The 19,463-nt window shown below is 40.9% G+C and overlaps 1 protein-coding gene across 4 annotated transcripts in view; it reads right to left on the bottom strand.

The window, feature by feature from the left end:
• The window catches only part of Trpc7 (transient receptor potential cation channel subfamily C member 7), a 195,691-nt gene that overhangs the window by 87,003 nt on the left and 89,225 nt on the right, over positions 1–19,463 (bottom strand). For 3 of the 4 annotated variants that reach the window (XM_004632238.3, XM_004632239.2, XM_004632240.2), the window contains one exon: positions 1,386–1,550. The exons of the other annotated variant lie outside the window; for it this stretch is intronic. In XM_004632238.3, the coding sequence (XP_004632295.1) occupies positions 1,386–1,550 (165 nt within the window). The remainder of the gene's footprint in view (positions 1–1,385; positions 1,551–19,463) is intronic. 4 annotated transcript variants of the gene reach the window in all.

Here is a 19,463-nt window from a genome sequence, read left to right as displayed (position 1 = left end):
TTGACATATACATTATTTGGAGAATTTTTATTTGCAATTCCACAGGATGAGACAGTAATAGATATAAAGTTGAATACTGTAAATATTCAACTTTAAGGCTTTCTTTTTTCTATATTCTGTGGAAGATGCGGTTGAGGCCTAATATCTCCCTATGACCCTCACCTAGTCTGAGGTAGGCATTTCACTGGCTGCCTGCCTGCGTGGCCTCAGCAGCACCCTTGAAGTCTTGGGCCCACCAATATGATGTGAATTCTCCACACTTGGACTTGAGAAACAGGTCAGCTCACTGTTGACATTTTTATTAGTGCATTAACTGATCAAATTGCCTGTGGAACCGATCTCCATGTAGCCATACTTTTTCTACTGAATGTGAATTATCTAAACTTGATTCCTTTAGAAATATATCATTAGGTCAAGGTAACTTTGCAATATTAAAAGACAGTCTTAAACACATGAACCATATTTCAAATTTTTGCATGGTTTGTTTCTGTAGGCACTAATGCTTGCCTGGAGATGGGATGCTGGTACTCTGGTATGAATGGCTAGGCTGTTGGAATGGTGTTTCAGCCAGTGGGATGGTTTGGTACCAGCAAATTCCATTCCTCCTCTTACTAGTGGTCACTTGATATATTCTCTTGAGTAACAATCCAGGCTTGCATCTTTCGAGTTCTTCTTTTGCCTTTGTCCTTTTTATAACCTACTTAATTGTCCACAGGGGTGAGGGTATGATCAAAGGGGCAAGGAAAGTGAGGAAGATGTTGCAATGGGTCTTTCGTGCCTGGTCTAAACTAGACTTGATTCTCAGTCTGCAAGCTTTCTCTCATATCTGAACCAACTTCATGAAGTATATGCAGTATAATGAAGTTGAAAGAGTGAAAGTAGGTGTTCCAAAAAAAGGATTTAGCAAAGAGAAAATACTAAATAAGTACTGGATATTACTATTGCCATGACTGTACTTATTACATGATGGGTTTGGGGGACGTGCTTAGCACATTGCATAATCAGAAGAGTGCCTTTATTTGCTCTCTATTCTGTTATTGATCCATGTAGATTATTCTTCACATTTAAAATTCCCATTTTATCATTCTCTTCTTTTAGAAAATGATTTTAAAACAGCTCTTAGCACTTTCCCTCTTAAATTGGTGTCTACTTTTGATAGGTATCTGAGGACTGTCTGTTTTGTTAGCTTTCTGTAGTATTGGAGTTAAACTGAGGGCCTTGCACATGATAGCAAGTGATGTACCACTGAGCTACACCCCCCGCACAGAACTGTATCCTTAAATAGTGGGAAAAGATCCACTGCTGATTTGAGCAAAGTGAATTTTAGGTCATGCTAAGAAGAGGAGAAATAACTGCAAACGACATGCACCTGAATCAGTCTGTACCTTGCTGCACGGAGCAATCCAATAGGCTATGGCGAGAAAAGGGAGGCCTATGGAGACTCCAAAGACAGCCAGGAATTTCACAGCGATAGATTGTTGACGTAAGCCTGAGAGATTTTCATACCACATGGTAAGCAATTGCTGTTGACAGTTAGGATGAGCAACGAACTGTAAAAACAAAACAAAAACAAAAACAAAACGCAAACAGGAAAATGGCATCGATAGAACTTAAACAATATACAACCTAGGGCTGAAATGTTTCACTTGGGGATAGACTAGCTTGAATGTTAGTGCCAGACTAGCTGTGGAGTATATCAGGTGAGAGTGACTGGGTGTGGGTGGGGCTTCGGCTGTGTGCCTGGAAGCTTTGTGCTGTGGTCAGACCCCTCTAGGGACTGGCTAAACTAGTGCCTTGCAAAATAAGGGTCTGGAGAGGTCTTAGACACAGAATATGATAGCTTTTGGGTAAATCTTTACTCCAGTTCAGGCTGGTCATCTGATCTGGGAAAGCTTGTTTCTGGGCAGAGTTCATTGGTGAAACAGCACCGAGGAATGAATGGATCGTGAATGGGATTTTTGGAGTCAGATTTTTGGGTTTGAATTTTGCTCTGCCACTTCCTAGCTGGGTGCCCTTGGGCTAGCTACTTAACCTTTCTGATCCTCAACAGTCTCATCTGCAAAACAGAGTTTATCACTGTCTGGGAGGATTAAATAAATATTGTAGGAAGGTTCCCTTCCCTTTTCCTATTTAGTCAGAGGAAAAATGCTTAGTGTTTCCAGAGAACTTACAAACTCAGAATTTTTTAAATTAGATCCTAATGGGGTTTGTCTTGGATCCTTGGAGCTTTCTGTCCATGCTGGTGCACTGACCACATCGTATCCTCCGAGTACCTTTTCCTCTGGGACACCATGTGACATTCTCACCACCACTTCCATCTCCTGGAACTGTCATACTCTTTTGTCACACCAAGCTTACAAAATGACTTCTTATGCTCATTTGATGTTGTGGGGCTTAATCCTCACAGGACATTGTTATTTGACCAGGGGTAGAACTTTGACCTAAACTGAGCCCAGCAGGTTTTCTCTCTAACTAGTGAACCATTAACATGTAAACTGGGGATGTCACAGAAGCTCTCTTCTACTGTGGGTACTAATTGAGAAAACAGTTAAAAAGAGAGAAAGAAGGAAGATGTACAGAAGGAGGCTGAGGTAGTATCTGACCTGAGATAGCTTCTGACCCTCCTGGGCTGCAGCTCCACTCTGCTCCTGTGTTCTACTAGGCATCTCTATATGCAGAGACCAAAATACCCTTCCTTTTCCCTTTGATTAGCGCAGTGATTTGAGTTACTGCAACTAAAACACTGAGTTTCTGCAAAGTTTTGCTACTTGGCCATTTGCTTAGTCAACCTTAGGTTCTAGCCAGTGGCTGCTTATAGGCAATATTTAAGTAAAATGAATGGGAATAAAGTTTAAATTTGAGAAATTTCTGTACATTAGTTTTTTTTTCCTCTGACAGGAGGAAAGCATTGTTTGCTCTTGTCCAGCCTGGTCTTTGACCTTGCTCAGGTTACCTGTGAACTGTATAGGAGCATAGTTGGGATTTGTGAAAAGGGAACAACCTTATTCTGGAGTGTAGCGTGCCCATTTTCACCTCATTTGCTTCACTGGGTATTAAGGGTACATGTTCAGTGATAGTCCTGGGAAATATAAGGCATTCACTTTTCTTGGCAAGAACAATGTAAATAGAACTATTCTAAAATTCCAATTTATTGGAATGCATCTGCAAAACACAATGCAGATGGCCATGTGTTTGTAAAGATCTCTAGTTTCTAGTGACTCAGAGTAGCAGCAGAGAACCTACAAGGATCCTATTAAAGGTTTATTGGGTTTTGTAGCCCCTGGTAATGGATTAACTTGAGTATTAGTTGGAAATGAATGTTTCTGTGGAATTATTGGATTTATATCAACAATTGTGGTCTTTCCCTGCAAGTATGGGCACAATGAATTTTCAATCCAGGGAGAAACTCTCAAGCCATTGGCTTATATGTTTTCTGGTTCATAATAAAAAGGAACAAACAGAAACTAGCGTAGATATTTCAGTAAATCTCAGAGTTTAGTCAAAGCATGATACTAAAATGGCTTGGTAAGTAAGCACAGGAAGTAGTCATTTCTGGTTTTGACTGGTGCCAAAATGGTCCTGCTTTAGAGACTCACAGTTTGATTAGCAGTGGGGGGCATGACTCTATGAAGCAATATGAATTACTACTTGACTCACACTGTGGTTGCCTGTACTTTAGCTTCCTTGGAAAGCACTGCATTCACTGTCATTAGCTTCTTTGTGTCTAGGAGAGCCAGGCCTATGCTCACTCTGTTTCTCTTCTCCAGGCCAAGTCAGCACAGCAGATTGGGGGTGGGGTGGGGTGGGGAATGGTCAAGGGTTTGAGAGAGAACACTTTCCCTTTTTTAACCCCAGAGAAAAAGTGTGGTACCAACTAATTCAGTGGGATCTGCTGAAACTCTGTCTTCCCTTCGTTATATTTTTGCTAATTTCCACAGCTGTACTAATTCTTATAAAGTGATCTTGCTTCATAGATAGACTTTATGATATACTGCTATCAGAAAGCTGACAGCAGCTGATAGCTGGAGTACAAATTGATATTTATATTTTTATGGGCATTTTTCTATACTTATGGTGGGCCTTGGAAGTCAACTCTGTGACATATGGTTCAATATGTATCAAAGAATTTTTTTCTCCTATGATTTTTTTTCAGTTTCTGCTGTGATTTTGAAGCACAGAAAAATGCCATCCCTGATCCAAGGAGGATGAGAGTAGAAAATGAATTATACCAACATGATACAAAGGAAACTCTACTCAAAAGGGCACCCAGGCAGGGAACAAAGTCCAGAAGAACTCACGGTGGGAGGAGGATTTTCAAAAGCAAGGTCAGAGGAAAGCAATAGAAGAAAGGCCATGGCTAGAAAGGAATGGAACTCAGAAAATTGGTATTGTCTTGGACTTGTTTTCTTTGATATTGAGCTCACAAAAGAATGGAATGATCAAAGGATGGATGACATCCAGAGCCTTGTGCAGGCTGTGCCTGCTCTGAGCATTCTGGCCTAAAGCATGGCATACTTTTAGGAAAATTCTTCAGGGAATGTACTGATGTGATGTGACTTGATTTTCCCATGACATGATTTACACTTTTTAAAGCAAGGAGTTTCTAATGGGCTAGAGCTAAGAATCCAGTGAGGTGGATTTACGTGGAGCTGAGTAAACTTGTAAAACAAAACAAGTCAAACTGTACCCATCATTGGGAAGGACCACAAGAGCTAAGACAAGTAAAATGCAGGGAGGGGTAGGAGAGGACTCTGAGACCAAATAGTTTATCATAGAAAGGAGCATGTGGGATTAGCCAGATTGGGAAATAGGACCCAAGAGTCAGGAGGAGCCAGAATTCATGTGACTGTTGGTTCTTGAATCCATTCCAAACCAATTATCCTGGTCGCCCACTTGCATCAACCTCATAATTAATGTAATATTCATGCTCAAAGTAAGCTTCTGGTAGTATTGCACCTAAACATCTTGCTCCTCCCAGCCCCTGGTAAGAGTGGTGAGACTCTAATGCTAGTTTATGGGGACTCTAGGGTATATTGAGTAAACTGTGGCTCTTACCTGGATTCTAATTAGTCAATGGCCTACTATTTTCTTTTGTAGGCTAAAGGAAAAACCACAGCCTTCATTCTTTTCCGTGCTTTATATTAATTCACAACCAGATAATCTGATGTTTGAGAAAGTAGTTGTTACACAGCTTCAAAAATTCCTTAATATACCATGTATTGAGTATTTTAAGGGAAGTCTTATGGGACATTAGCACCCAAAACCCAGATAGCTCAACAGTAAGACTTTTTCTGCCACTGAGGGGCTAAGTACACAAACAGCTGCAAGGCTGCCTGCCTGTGCTCAGGTGCTGTTCCTGCCTTATGTTGGCCAGATGCTGTTAGGTCATTCTTGGCTCTTTTCCTGCTTAGGTTGCCTGTTCTATAAAATCTAGTAATGAGAATTAAGTAAGTTTGTGTTTATAAAATGCTGAGACCAATACCTCACAAAATAAGTACTATATTAGTATTGGCAAAATAAAAACAAGCTAATGTATTTCTTTTACTGTTTTGTCTTTCCCCGTCTTCTGTTTTTCCTTTCTTCCTTACTGTACCACAAGCCCCTTTTCTGTCTATATGCATGACTTCCATTTTATTTTGCACGATTTTCTTGAAGTGTTGTTATTGACTTGAGAAATGTCTAGATAACAACCAGCTGTCTCCTTTGAAAAGATCAGGCTGATCCTTCTGGATCCAGTTTCTCTCTCATCATCCTGCATAGAAGGTGCAGCTTGACTTGCTGAAGGTATTAACCCACAATGGGCTCGCCTCTGCCGGGGCATTCAGGGTCACCATCAGATTTGTTCATCAGATACACCAGTGCTTGCCCTTCTGCTGAGTGTGGGGCCCTCTGGCAATGACGAGCAGTGCGAGCTACTGAACCTGCTAAAAGCTTTGCATCCTCCTTACTGCCCCTCTCTACGCCCACCTGAAAAGCTGTTAAGTACAGCACATTCCTTTGGGATGAGGGCAAGAGGGCTGCCTTTGCGGTTGTATGATTTCCACATTCCTTAGACATAGATTTTTCTCTCAGATTCAAGGCTTCATTTACACAGTAATGAGATGATTTGATAAGCTGTGAGAATAACTTAGGTGGGGAAAAATTTCATGAAATTCAATGCTTATGGAGAGAAAATAATTTTCTTTTAAATAGATATGCCACCAAAGGCCACACTAATATCAGGTGAGGTGTGACTGAGGTCAAGGTTTTCCCCTTCATGTACATTAGCATTTGCTCATAGAAATCTTTTCTTTTGTAAACTGTCCACATCAGCAGGAGGAGACTACTCATCAAGAGGCTGTTCTCAGTGTGGACAGTGGATCTGAGTTCAAATAACTTAATGTTCTTCCCATACACTTTGTCTTGGCAGTTCTTATAAGTCATGCAAGTTGGGAGGGAAGGAAAAGGTGCATAAGTCAGTTGTTTACTAGTCTATTGTGTTGGTTGTTCATTTGTTCACTGGTTCACTCCTTTGATAAACCTTTTCTCAGTGACTATTCTCACGAGACAGTGTGCTCAGCTTTGCAGTGGTGGAAGCAGAGTGAGCACAGCAGTAACCCCATGCCAAATCCTGAGCAGGTCCTCTGCGATGAGTGGGTGACGAATGCCAGATGCTCAGTGGGTCACAGATCATTAATGGGTGCCTTCAGGTTGTTTCATTGTGGATCCTTGTCTATGGTTATACCACCCTGAATGCGCCTGATCTCGTCATTGTGGATCCTCTGTCTTTATTTGTGCAACCTACTGGTGTGGGTCTTGCACTCTTGACAATTCTAGTGACTTTGTCTCCATTGATAACATCCTGCAAACTACATTTCTTTGTGCCAAAGGAGTGGCTAAATGCATAGATTCTGAGGTTAGATCACCCAGGGTCAAATCCCAGATCTTTAGATCTTAACTGTTTAACCCTTGGAAAACTACCTCATGGCTCTTAGCTTTGTGGTCGATGAGAGGTGAAAATGTATATTGGTGCTTTGCACATGGCCCTGTGCTTAGTAAGTGTCGAAGGTGGGCACTGTCACAATTATAGGTGCTACTTCTCCTCCTACTCATTCTAGTTCCTCTCCAGAGATGTGTATATAATTCTTTTACCTCTTTCCTTTGCTGAATTTATGCCATTAGCAGAGAGTGCTGAATGTCCTGGTGTTTTTAGTTAAGCATTCCCAGAGTATGTAGCATGCCCACCCCTTGCATGACTAGGGAGATTATGCAAAAGATGTATTATTGAGCTACATCCTCAGCCCCTTTTCCTTTTTATTTTGAAACAAGAACTTGCTGTACTTTATAAACTAAACTTGACTTATGTTTGCTGTACTTTATAGACTAAACTTGACTCCTGTCTCAGCCTCTTGAGTAGGTGGGATTACATGCATGTAGCCACTCCTGGTTGCCACTGTTTAATTAAGTTTTAAATTCATTTTGGTATGGTACTGATATCCATCCCATATCCATTAAATCTGTATATTTAGCCTGTCAGCTCTAGAATGGGTCTCATAGGAGCATGATCCATGACAGCCCTGGGAGGGTGGGGTAGTAAATTTTGGGCGTGAGCTCCATAAAACCATAGCTCTTTCAAAGGGCTTCTAAGCATGGACACCAGGCAACATGAAAAGTTTTAAAGACATAGGGGTTTCTACTGTTATTTATTGAGAATCTACTATGAAAGGAACTTCAGTTACATTATTATTCAATCTATTTTTATAATAACCATGCAAAAATGGATGTATTATGCACTTCTCCATACCTAATGGGATGTATCATAACCCCACTTCAGTTGAGGAAGCTGAGGTGTGATCATCTCAAGTTGCTCAGAGCCCCACAGCTTGAAAGTTGAAGTTTCAGTTCTCATGTAGCCCTTAGGCTTGAGCTGTTTCCATTTCACTGAATGTTCTGTTGATTTTAATTGACTTGGACTTTAGTCTTTCCTGATCTTAGTTTCTTATCATAAATAAAACAGTAAAAAGAAAACATTTACTGAGCACTTACCATGGATCAGGCCCTGTGATGAGCACATTCTGAACACTTTTTCTTTTACTCCTTGTCACACAATGTGGTAGGACAACTGTTATGGTCATTTAAAAGCTGATAGTATTGTGACAGCTACTAGGATATAAAGCCAGGATCCAAATTCAGATTTGACTCTGGAGTGGTCATTCATAACCACTTCCTTACATTGCCTTTCTCAGCTGAAGGTTCCTGTTTCTCTCCTGGGTCAGGCCACTGTCCCATTCACTCTGCCAAGCAGGAGAGCATCTCTGTGAGCCTGTGGATTTCAGATGTGCCTTGGAGAAGCTTGTGTATTTTTCCAGCCAGAGTTCTGAGTGTCTCTTTTCACCCTGCAACGGTGGGTTATATTCTTGTGGGAAGAATAGTTGACTTCTGGCTTTCTTCTCCAGAGTAGTAGAGGTTGCTATGCTAATCCCACATCCACTTCATTTTCACTGTTGAGGATGGATGGAAGGATAGAGGTATAGATGGATAGGAAGAATAGCTGGGGAGAAAGGAAGCAACTAAGGGGGAATGAAAGAAAGGAAAAGAGAACAAAGCAAGGGAAGGGAGAGTGGGAGATAGGGTTAAAACCTGACCTTCATCTACTATTCCAAAATGTTTTCTACTCTTGCTTCTTGTTCTTAGGGTCTTGTCAAATAGCAGCAGAACTTTTCCTAGCATTTTCCCCAGCTTTAGCACCCTTGAGCCTCTGCTCAAGGTTTTTGTGGTGCCTAAAATGCTTTTCCTCTTATTTCTACAAGTCCAAGTTTTGGTCATCATGGCAGTGAAGTCTTCCATGAAGGTTTATCCTATGCAGCTATGGGAGGATCTCTCTTTCCTCTAATGTAGTTCTTACTTTCTCCCTCTTATTATTGTTATATGCCTGAATTATCCTCTACTAGAGAGCAGAGCCCTCCTAGAAATTTAAAGATCTTACTAGGAAAAATGCATACTATCTTTCTGGGGAGATACCTTAAGAAAAATGAGCCAAGGATGAGGGTAGGAGTTGGAACTGAGATTAAGGGTATTTGTGACTATAATTTGGGGTTCTTGAAGCTCTGCCTGGGCACACTGTGCCTCTCCCCTATTCTATCATCTGAAAAGTTTTCATTTGCTGACCATGTAAACATCTGTCAGACATTCCTTCACTGTTGAGAGGTTCCATGTGGCTGCATATTAGGGGCCTTTTACTTGATCCCAGCCTCCCCTTCTTCCTCTTCCACATGTTTACTCCAAATCCTAGCCAACTCTGGTGTTCTTCTTTGTTGTTTTCACAGCTGATGGTCCTGCCAGGCAGCTGCTCTCTAAGAGTCCTGGGAGTTTTGGAGGCAACAAGAGGAGAAGGCAACCCTGAAGCTGCTTTACTTCCACAGATATTTCGTGTTACCTGTTCAGATAGCCACTGAACTAGAGAGAAGAGGATGGACGTTCTGTAAACATGGACAGAGGATAATGACATTTGCCATGCTTAGGAATGGTACGTGCAATTGCTTGGCTAGAGTGAAGGACTCAAGAAAGAAAATAACTGAAAATAATCCCAGATTATTTGGCTTTCAAGATTCGACTTCTTCTCTACCTCCAAGTCCTACAAAGGCCCTCAGCCCCCACAGAGCTCTTGGACTTCTGTGGATCTTAATTCTGTAGTCCACTTTCTTGGCAATCTTAGTTCAAGTTAGGCTGTGGATCACTGCATCCTAGTGTTTACATCTGATCTTTCTGCCTTTTTAAATCTTCTGTATGTCCTCAAGAGTATACAGCTTTATGGTTTGCATGTAATTGGTGGGAAGTAAATTTCTGTTCAGTGATTGATAACCTGAATACTTTCCTGAATCCTCTTAAGATTTATTCCATAACTTTTTCTGTGACTCATCAAAGAATAATTTCTAGATATAACAAATCCTCTATCATTCAGGGTAGTCTGGTAAATGCTGAACTGACTTCACGTCTTTACTAGGCAGACAGCAGAGGTGATGAAAACTAAGCTGGGTTCTTGTTGTACAGGAGAAGATTGACATGGAAGTGTGAAATAGAGTTTCAGGATTATCTCTTAGGTTGGATGACGGTTACCTAATTTCTCTCCATGTTATGTACTACTTTGAACTGACTAACTCACCAGTTTGCCACCAATTCAAATGTTTATGAAACAATAATAGCTATAATGCCAGAGAATGTTGAACACTGTTCTGTTAGGTTCTGGGGTTAACAGTCTTATTATTTAACCTGTTATTTGTCTGTTTTCAGTTTTTATAACAAATTACCTGAAGCTACTTATAAAGGAAAGTTTATATAGTTCACGGGTTTTAGAGATTATATGTCTAAGGTAGAGTGGTTGCATCCATTCTGTCATTGATTAGGATTTTCTGGCTGCATCCTTGTGTGGTGGATGGCATTGTGGTAGGAATGTGTATGAGAAGAGCTCAGATAGTAGGACTGTAAACCCAGAGAACAACAAGGAGCAGGTCTTGTTGTTTTATCCAACTTGCTCTTGTTTAGACTTATTCATAAGACCGGCATTATTTATCCTGTCGGGTGTCCCTGTGATCTAATGAGTTGTACTAAGCCCAGTCTCTTAAAGGTTCCACTACCTTTCACCACTGCCACACTAAGAACCAAGGTTTCAGCACATGAATAATGACAGGGTACACCCAATCCATATCTGAAACAGAAAACCCTCATATCAATGCCTTGAGGTACACACAGTTACATTTTTACTTTAAATATGGAGGCAAAAGACATGGATTAATAACTATAGTAAGTCACAGGAACACTTGGATGTACCAGGGGATGGACTCGAATCCAGACTAATTTGACTTCAAAGATAATGTCTTGAACTGCTACCCTGTATTTCAACAAAGTAGATTTAAAGTGAGGCAGACATGCCAAAGCACACAGACCATAACTTCTCCAGGCCCACAAAGGCAGGGAACCGCACCATTCAAGGTGTTAGAACACTCCTGTCTCTCGGTACTTCTTCTGTCTGTTGCACTGCAGAGTCCCAGCAGAGCTAAAGATTAGGAACACATGAGGGAAGGTGCAAAGCCAGTTTCTGTGGCAACTGCATCCTCACAGCAAGAGTGAGTCATCATGTTGGAGTTGAAATCTTGGATTCATTTTCTCCCACATAAAGACAAAAGTAGCGGAGCAGCCGTAATTGATTCCGTGATGGCTCAGGTGCCTGAGTCACAGCTTTGTCCCGAGCCAGGTTAGCACAGAAGCAACTTCAGCCCAAATTTACAGCTTTGAAGAGAACAGACTTCCTTCAAAAACTGCTTTTCTGAGCGACTTAATTAGGATCTCAGGCCCCTTTACATCTCCCACCTCACTCTGACATCTCACTGAGAAGAGCTACAGTCCTAGACAGTTTGCTGAGCCTGAATCCTTCCGAGATAATGTCCAAGTTGGTTGTATAAATCTGTACACTTTCTTGGTGGTTTTTTTGACCTTTCAGTGCAAATGTGCATACTTGATTTTAAATTTAGATTTTTTAATTATTGAACCTAGAAGATGTTATTGTTATCAATGTATTTTGATATAGTAAGGCATAAATGCTGAAACAATAGTATTGTTATTGGTTCAAGAATTAGAAATAATGTGTCTAAGTGTGTAACAGCAGTGTCTTAAGTCTTAGTGGCTGATGAGTACAAATGTATTCCCGCTGGTAGCTAGCCATCCTACGCATTGAACATACGCCAGTGCATGACAATTCTAGGTAGTGTGCACCTTTAAAGATGGAAGACATGACGATCAAGATAGTTAATGCCTTTCCCTCAGGAATCTTGTTAATTTTGTGGTCCTGATAGTACTGAGTCCTTTCAGATTGGGTGGCAGGAAGTTTTAAAAATGATAAGCTCCTCCTATGAATTCCTATTTGATTTAACTATTTCACTCAAGCCACTGTACACGTCCCTAAAGTGTACCAAGTACAGAATGTCAGCTGTTACTTCCTAATTCTCTGAAAAAGCCTCAGGTGAGCCAGTCCAGCCCCACGTACAGCTGCTTCTGTGTCCCCGGTACCTTGCTCTGGCTGCCCCTCACTGGCTTTCACATCTTGCTTCTGCTTCCACTGAGCTTGCCTGCAGCAGTCCATTCTGCTGTCAGCAGTGAGAAGGCCTCTGTCAAAGGCTTGTTTTCTTCTGAAGTCTGGCAGTGGGCCAGAGGGTCCCCATGTCATGCTAGGTGTTGTGTTCCTTTGGACCTTTATTCCTCCTTGGAAGGTGGGGTTTGCTTTCTTTACAGAGGCAGCCACTGTTGTCTTCTGCTTTTATCCCAATTTCCACTGTTCACCATAGAATGCCTGTTTTTTCTCATGCCTATGTTTTCCAAAAGGCAGTTCCCCATCAGAATTGCTGGGAATGATGTCCAGAGTGAAGTAATGTTTTTTTTTTTTTTCATTGCTCCATAATTTCTCTTTCCCAGTGTCTAGGCTTACATAATTCTGCTTCTGATGATCTGAAGTGGGGGATTACTTGTCGTATATGATGTTCTCTCCATCTGACTGTGTGAGTTAGCTTCCCACTAGGACTGCATAGAGAGAGGTATAAAATCCTACATATAATTAGCTTCCTACACATAATTCATCCTGATTTGTGGGAAGAGATGTTTGAAGGCCTGGCACTTCTGGTCAGAATCGCTGCTCACTCTCCTCACTTACGTCTTGGTCAGATATTTTCTGGGATTTTTTTCTCTTCAGTTTTCCTCAAAAATTAACTTTATTTTTTGCTCTTCTGCCTTCCAGTTGGCCTGCCAGTGCCAACTCAATCAGTACAGTTAGAGCATATATTTATCAATGAATACTCCTTCTACTCAGTAACTACCACAATTCCTCATTTGTAGAGTTCACAGAACTTTTCCAAGGAGTGTCTTCTAGTTCTGTCACACCACCCATTCCCACTGTTTAATACTTGAAAGGACACTATTACTTCGACAAAGAACCTGGCACCCTCTAAGTGTGTTGCTTAGTAAATATTGGTTTTCTTTTTCTGAGTGATATCTCTGGCTACTCTGTCCAAGACTCTGAATTGGACAACTTTAAATGGTATCTTTGGACCTTGATTCCTCCTTGGAATGCAGAAAAATGGAAATTCATCACACCTCAAATACTGAGAAACATTATTTCTGGTCATACAGTGATCTCAGGCACACAAGTTTTAGATGTCAGATGAGGACATGAATATTCAGAATCTAAAGGAAAGGTCCCAAAGGCACTTACTTATATTTGCTATTTGAAAAGTAGTCCCCTCGTGCCTTGACATGTACAAACACAGAACATTTCTTGTTGAGATGGGTCAAGTTTGTTCATACTTTGAATGCTGATTTTTATAAACTTAATGGCAAATAAAATTTTTTCCCTCTTTTCCAGTGTATTCATGTTCTTTAGAATAGGAATCTGAGTTTAATAAAATCATACACATGTTTACACTCAAATGAATCTACCAAAATGATTCACGTTCTTATACTCTAACTTATCTAACCATCTGTATATACATTCTACTGAGCCTGACATGAGGAGCACAAAAGTTAATAATTATGTCTTCATTCTCTTGGACCATGAATTGAGTCAAAGGAACAATGAAACAGGTACAGTCAGTGGAGCTCAACAGGTGCCATAGCAGGAGTTAGCCAAGGGTGTTACGGATTTGCAGAGAAGAGACATCTAGGCCAAGGTGTGATGTAGAGAGACAGTAAGAAAAGACTCTATGGGGCAGGGATTTTTAAATGTTTTGAATTGTATTGGTATATATTTTCAGCAAATGCAGTTTATAGTCATCTTGGGAAGTGGTGCATGTACATACTACAGCTTATTTTTATTTTTAAAAATCCTCTGTTTGGGCTGGCCAAATAGCTCAGTAGACTAAAGCTCCTGCCTAGCCAGAGCGCAGCAGTCAGGATTCAATTCCCAGCTTGCTGTGCTGGGCCTGCCTCCGGGATGCTCTGAGACAGCAATTGAGACTGGGCATGGTGGCGCACATCTATAACCCCAGTGCTTGGAAGTTTGAAAACAGGAGAATCACTAGGAGTCCGATCTGCATAATGAGACTCTGTACACCTTGTACTAAATACATAAAAAGGAAAAAAATTAAAAATCTCCTTCTCCTTCCCTGTGCCTTTCATCCCTTCTCCAATTTCTCTATCCTATTTTTCATTCTCATTAGTATTATATATCTTAGCTTATGCTGTAGCATATAATGTTTACATCAATTTAAGATACTAAGTTCCTATACGTGGTGTATCTTTATTGTACTTATTTTGGAGAAGGGATTTTTTGCTCAGCCTTGAAACCATACAAAGGCCCAGAGACTGTTGGCAAACATATGTTGAAAAAATGTCATAGGACTGTCCTGCCACAATGTTGTATATGGTTAGATTTCTAAGTGCTTGTGTAAAAATTTTTAATTGTTTATTTCTATTTTTTTTTACTATTTTCTTTTTTTTTTTCACATTCTGTATGGATTTAAAGTTTACCATATCAACAACTGATGGAAAATACCTGTTCCATGTTATGTCTAAGGCATTTGATATTCAGAAAGATACTGACGTTAGGCTCAACAGCCTATGTTTTAGGGTAATAATATCATTAAGCTTCTCTACTGGAGCAAAGGATTTGCTTTTGTATGATTCTCCTCCCCAGAAGAAGCCACTAAAGCAGTTACCGAAATGAATGGTAGAATTGTAGTCACCAAGACACTATAGGTAGCTCTAGTTCAGCGCAAAGAAGAGCGCTAGGCTCACCTCACTAACCAGTACATGCAGAGGATGGCAAGCGTCCGAGCTGTGCCCAACCCTGTAAGCAACCCCTACCAGCCAGCAGCTCTGTCGGGTTACTTCGTGACAACTATCCACGAAGTAACCATGCTGCATACTACCCTCCTAGCCAATTGCTTAACTAAGACCAAGTCCTCACCGTGCTGCTCAGGGTGCCAGACCTCATCCATTCCAGAACATGCCCGGTGCTGTCTGCCCAGCTGCACCTCAACTGCCGTTTAGCCCTGTGAAACCAGCTTCCTCACAGTTTCCGGGAGTCACATCAGAACAACGTGTAGCACACACATCAACACAGACAATGGGTCCATGTCCTGCAGCCGCTGCTGCTGCAGCCACTCCTGCTGTCCTCACCCTGCCACACTATAAGTATGCTGCGGGAGTCCACAGTCCTCAGCAGCAGCTCAATGCACAGCCACAGGTTACCAGGCAGCAGCTTGCCATGCATGTACAAGATCAAGAACCTTTGATTGCTTCCATGTTGGCATCTGCCCCACTGAAGAGCAAAAGCAAATGTTGGGTGAAGAGCTATTTCTGCTTATTCAAGACATGCACCCCACTTTTGCTGGTAAAATCACTGGCATGTTGTTGGAGACTGATGATTCAGAAATTCTTCACATGCTTGAGTCTCAAGAATCTTTCCGTTCTAAGGTTGATGAAGCTGTAGCTGTACTACAAGCCCACCAAGCTGAAGAGGCTGGCTGCCCAGAAAGCAGTGAACAGTGCCACTGGAGTTCCAACTGTTTAAAATGATCAGGGACCACAAAAACTCATGCTTCACCAGAGAAAAGTACCTAAACATCGAAAAACTTTAAATAACTATAAAAAAATTGCAAAATATAAAATAAATAAAAAAGGAGAGGAAATTTGAACCTTATGTACTGAGCAAATGCCAGGTCTAGTGAACAATGCTAGTCCTAGATTACTTGACTTAAAAACAAACAAAAAAATACAAAAAATAGTACAATATAAAAACAAAGTAATGTTTTATAGACCCCGGGAAAAGAATTTCAGCAGAGTACAAAAATATAAAGCATTCCTTTCTTTAATTTTGTAATTCTTTACTGTGGAATAGCTCAGGATGTCAGTTCTGTTCTAAATAACAGAATTGGTAACTGATCAGGGAAATGTAATTTGGATTATAAAATTCTTGCTTTAATAAAAATCCCTTAAACAGTGAAAAAGAGCTTCTCTTCTGGAAAGTTAACAACTTAAGTTTTCAGACCAAAAATTAGAGAAAAAGAAGGGCTACACGGATAGCCAATATTCTGGCTCTAGCCCTTCAAGGTCAGTGAGGACTCTGGACATAAGAGAACCTGTACTGTAACATCTTGTAATTCAGTAGTGTCCCAAATTTTCTGATCAAGGAGATTATGGGACCAAAGAGGAAAGTGATTGACGATGTAGAGTGTGTCTAAGGAGAGTCAGATGGAGAGAAAGCATTCTCTCAGGCTTTCACAGAGAGCAAATTGGTCAAGCAACAGCCGTGACTCATCCACATGGCTGACACTGACAAAAGATCTACAAACTGCAGTACAGGGTTTCAGATCCCGAGGGGATTTGACTGACTTTGTCAGATACAAAAGTTACATGTCTTGTTATATGGGTCTTGCTTTATCTTGGTCTTAACATCCAATAGAAAAGTATAAAAATGAGATACAAAAAGTAAAGCCATATTAATATGCTGAGTTGTAAAAGGCTCAAGTCAAGAACTTCTGACATTGCCAGTCATGCAGATAACCCACTACTATTATAGACTACTGGAGTATATTGGATTACTTTGCTGATCATGCACCTACAGTATTGGAATGGCAATGGAATACCCATCTCTGGACAAAAGTAAACAAAAAAGGGAGATATAAATGAAAGACCATTTATAGTGAAAAAAATATATATATATATATGTATATCCAAAATCGTTAGCATAGACATATAGCTACTGTCTCTTAGTTCAGTGACAAGAAAGTTTTGAACTAATAGTGTTTAGACAAGATAACATGTCTGCATCTTGTACTAGGAATAACTACCTACAAAGACAATATGCGATGTATTAATTATTGTAACTGTCCTACTAAGCTGTTTTGAAAGTGTCTCATTGCTACTTTCTCAATAAAATTAATATATAAAAAAGAAAAATAATGAAAATAAGGACAAGCAAAGTATATGGATTCTAGAATCTCATATATCGTGCCTCAGTCTGTGACTGGCTATGTGATCCTGTGCAAATTATGTTACCTCTGAACAGCGACTGTTTCATTTTGTATGCAATGTAGGATGATGATATCTATGACGTATGGAATGAGCACATTCAAAGCACTTGACATGCTAAAGGGCACAGATTAAGCATTTAATAAACTGTTGTTGTGGTTGTTAATATTATTACTGGAGCCTGAAAGCCTGGCATGCCAGGAAAACTTCACGTAGCTCAGTGTGTTTGGACCACACAAGCATAACAGGAAGTGGTGGGCCCTGAAGGTCTGGACTCATGAGTCATGCTAATAGGGAGACTAAACATGACTTGAAAAAGCCAGGTGCCTTGAGAGCTAGGCGAGGTTATCCTTGTACTTTTAGATCTGTGGACCAGATGTCTGTAGTGTAGGTTTTGTCTATGTCCATCTGCCCTTCCTCTTGCCTCCTCCTATACCCCCACGTTTTAAAGAGCAGGACAACATCCTTTCCATTATAGCAGCAGACAGTCTCAGAAGGCTATAGGAGCACCTTATTCAAGGAACCTGCCCAGCGGACAGTGATCATTTATTGCAATGTTTAGCATGCTGTTTGGAGCCTCTTTAAATGTTAATGATCACTAATATAATTATGATGGGGAAAGTTCCTAGACTAGTTGTGGATTTAATTTGATTTACAAAGCCATCTGGAGCTATGCACTTTTTTTGTTTTTACATTTTTTCCCGTTCAACTTTGGGTGGGTTCTAGTGACTATGATATCAAGCCTCTGATAAAGACACTGGCCGAGGCTCTGTGACATCCAGAAGGTCAGCACGGTGGCCTGAGGCTGGGTTGGTGTGACACTGATGCTGCATTTTGTTATTTCCTCTCCCGTTGCTTCTTCAACGGTGAGCTTCATTCAGCTGAAGGAGAGACCAGGCGAATAGCTTCCTACTATGCTTAGAATAAATGTATATTTGTTGTCACATTCATAAGTTTTTGGTAATCTGGCTCTTGACCACTCTGCATCCCACCATTCTCTCCTGTGTTCACTGTGATCCAGCCCTGCCAGCCTCCTCACAATCCTTGAAAGATACCAAAGCCTTCTTTGACCACTCTGTCCAAAATAAAGTTTTCCCTCTCCCCTATACTCAGTCCCTTTCTGGTCTCTTACCCTACATTTTCTTTTACCATTAAGAAACCACTAGAGTTTGTTATGCTTTTATTATCTGTTACTGTACTACATGTAAGCTGTGTAGGTCCTTTTTAAAAAACTGTATTGTGTCTGTACACCTAGATCAGTATAGAGTACATAGTAGTCCCTCCCCAAATAATTGTTGAATGAATGAATTCATGAAACAATCTTCTGGTTCATCTCGTTGATTACATGCAGCACTCCTACATGTAGGAACTAATAACTCTTCTCTCTTTTGGGGTGCATGGCTTTTCAAAAGATGGTAGCAACAATATTTCCTATCCTAGTTGCTCCAAAAGGAGATCCTGGGCATTTGCCATCAAGAGATGGGATCTCTGGGAGCTGAGCTATCTCTCTGACTTACTTTGATCAGTAGGATTGAGTAGAAGCGATATTGCAAAACTACAATTCTTGGCATTGGAGACCTTCAGCATCTACCTTCATTCCTTGGAGAAATCTTTAGAAGGCAACTGCTATGCAGGAGTCCAAGTGCTGGACATGAGTGTGCTGTGAGGAAGCTTAGGACCTGCACAGAGGAAGAGGGGCCCTGTGAAGCATTGTGGTACCAGAACGTAAGTGTGGCCTTCTAACATCTTCCAGCCCACCCTCCAACTAAATATAGTGAAGTGAAGAATTTTAAAATGACTTGTCAGTTCAGGCCTACCTGATTTCCTAACCTATTGTAAGGCAAACAAAATGCTTTATGTTTTTCCTAAACCACTAAGTTTTACATGTATTACAAGATAAGTTCTCAGCTCCCAGCATTCTATCTTGCCACCTCCATGGTGCTGTGGGCAAGTGCTCTTCCCTGGTCCTCCTCTCCCTGCTGCATTGCTGTTTACCCTGCATCCTTTCTCAGAGAAAGAAACATCTGTCCTAATCATACTGCTCTGGTCTGTGTCTTGATCTTCCCAGTGGCCTTCCAACCATCCGAAACCAGCTCCTGGACTCTGCTAATTGTTCCTTCAAAGTCTTGTTAATTTCCTTCTGGTTATCAACCCATGAGTCTAGCCTGTGCCTTTCCTTAGATATTCCAGATACTGCCTATCCTTCACTGAACTATGAATGTCCTCCTCTCTTGACCCTATGTGTGTGGTTGAGTGTCTGGATATCCTGCCTGGAAGATAAGCCTGTCTTATTTTGTAGGGTAAAGACGTCATAGGAAATGAGTGTTTTGCCTTCTGCCTCCAGCACAAGTGGCCAGGAGGCTCTGTGCACTATGGGCCCCACTGAAAAAGTTCACAGTGTCTGCATGGGTTAGAGATTGTTTTGAAGATGATATACAGATTTTTGAGGAGATTGAGGGCTATGGAGG

Source organism: Octodon degus, unplaced genomic scaffold (assembly GCF_000260255.1).
Source record: "Octodon degus isolate 3935 unplaced genomic scaffold, OctDeg1.0 scaffold00048, whole genome shotgun sequence".
NCBI classification, from domain to species: domain Eukaryota; kingdom Metazoa; phylum Chordata; class Mammalia; order Rodentia; family Octodontidae; genus Octodon; species Octodon degus.
This window is presented reverse-complemented; position numbering and strand designations above follow the sequence as displayed.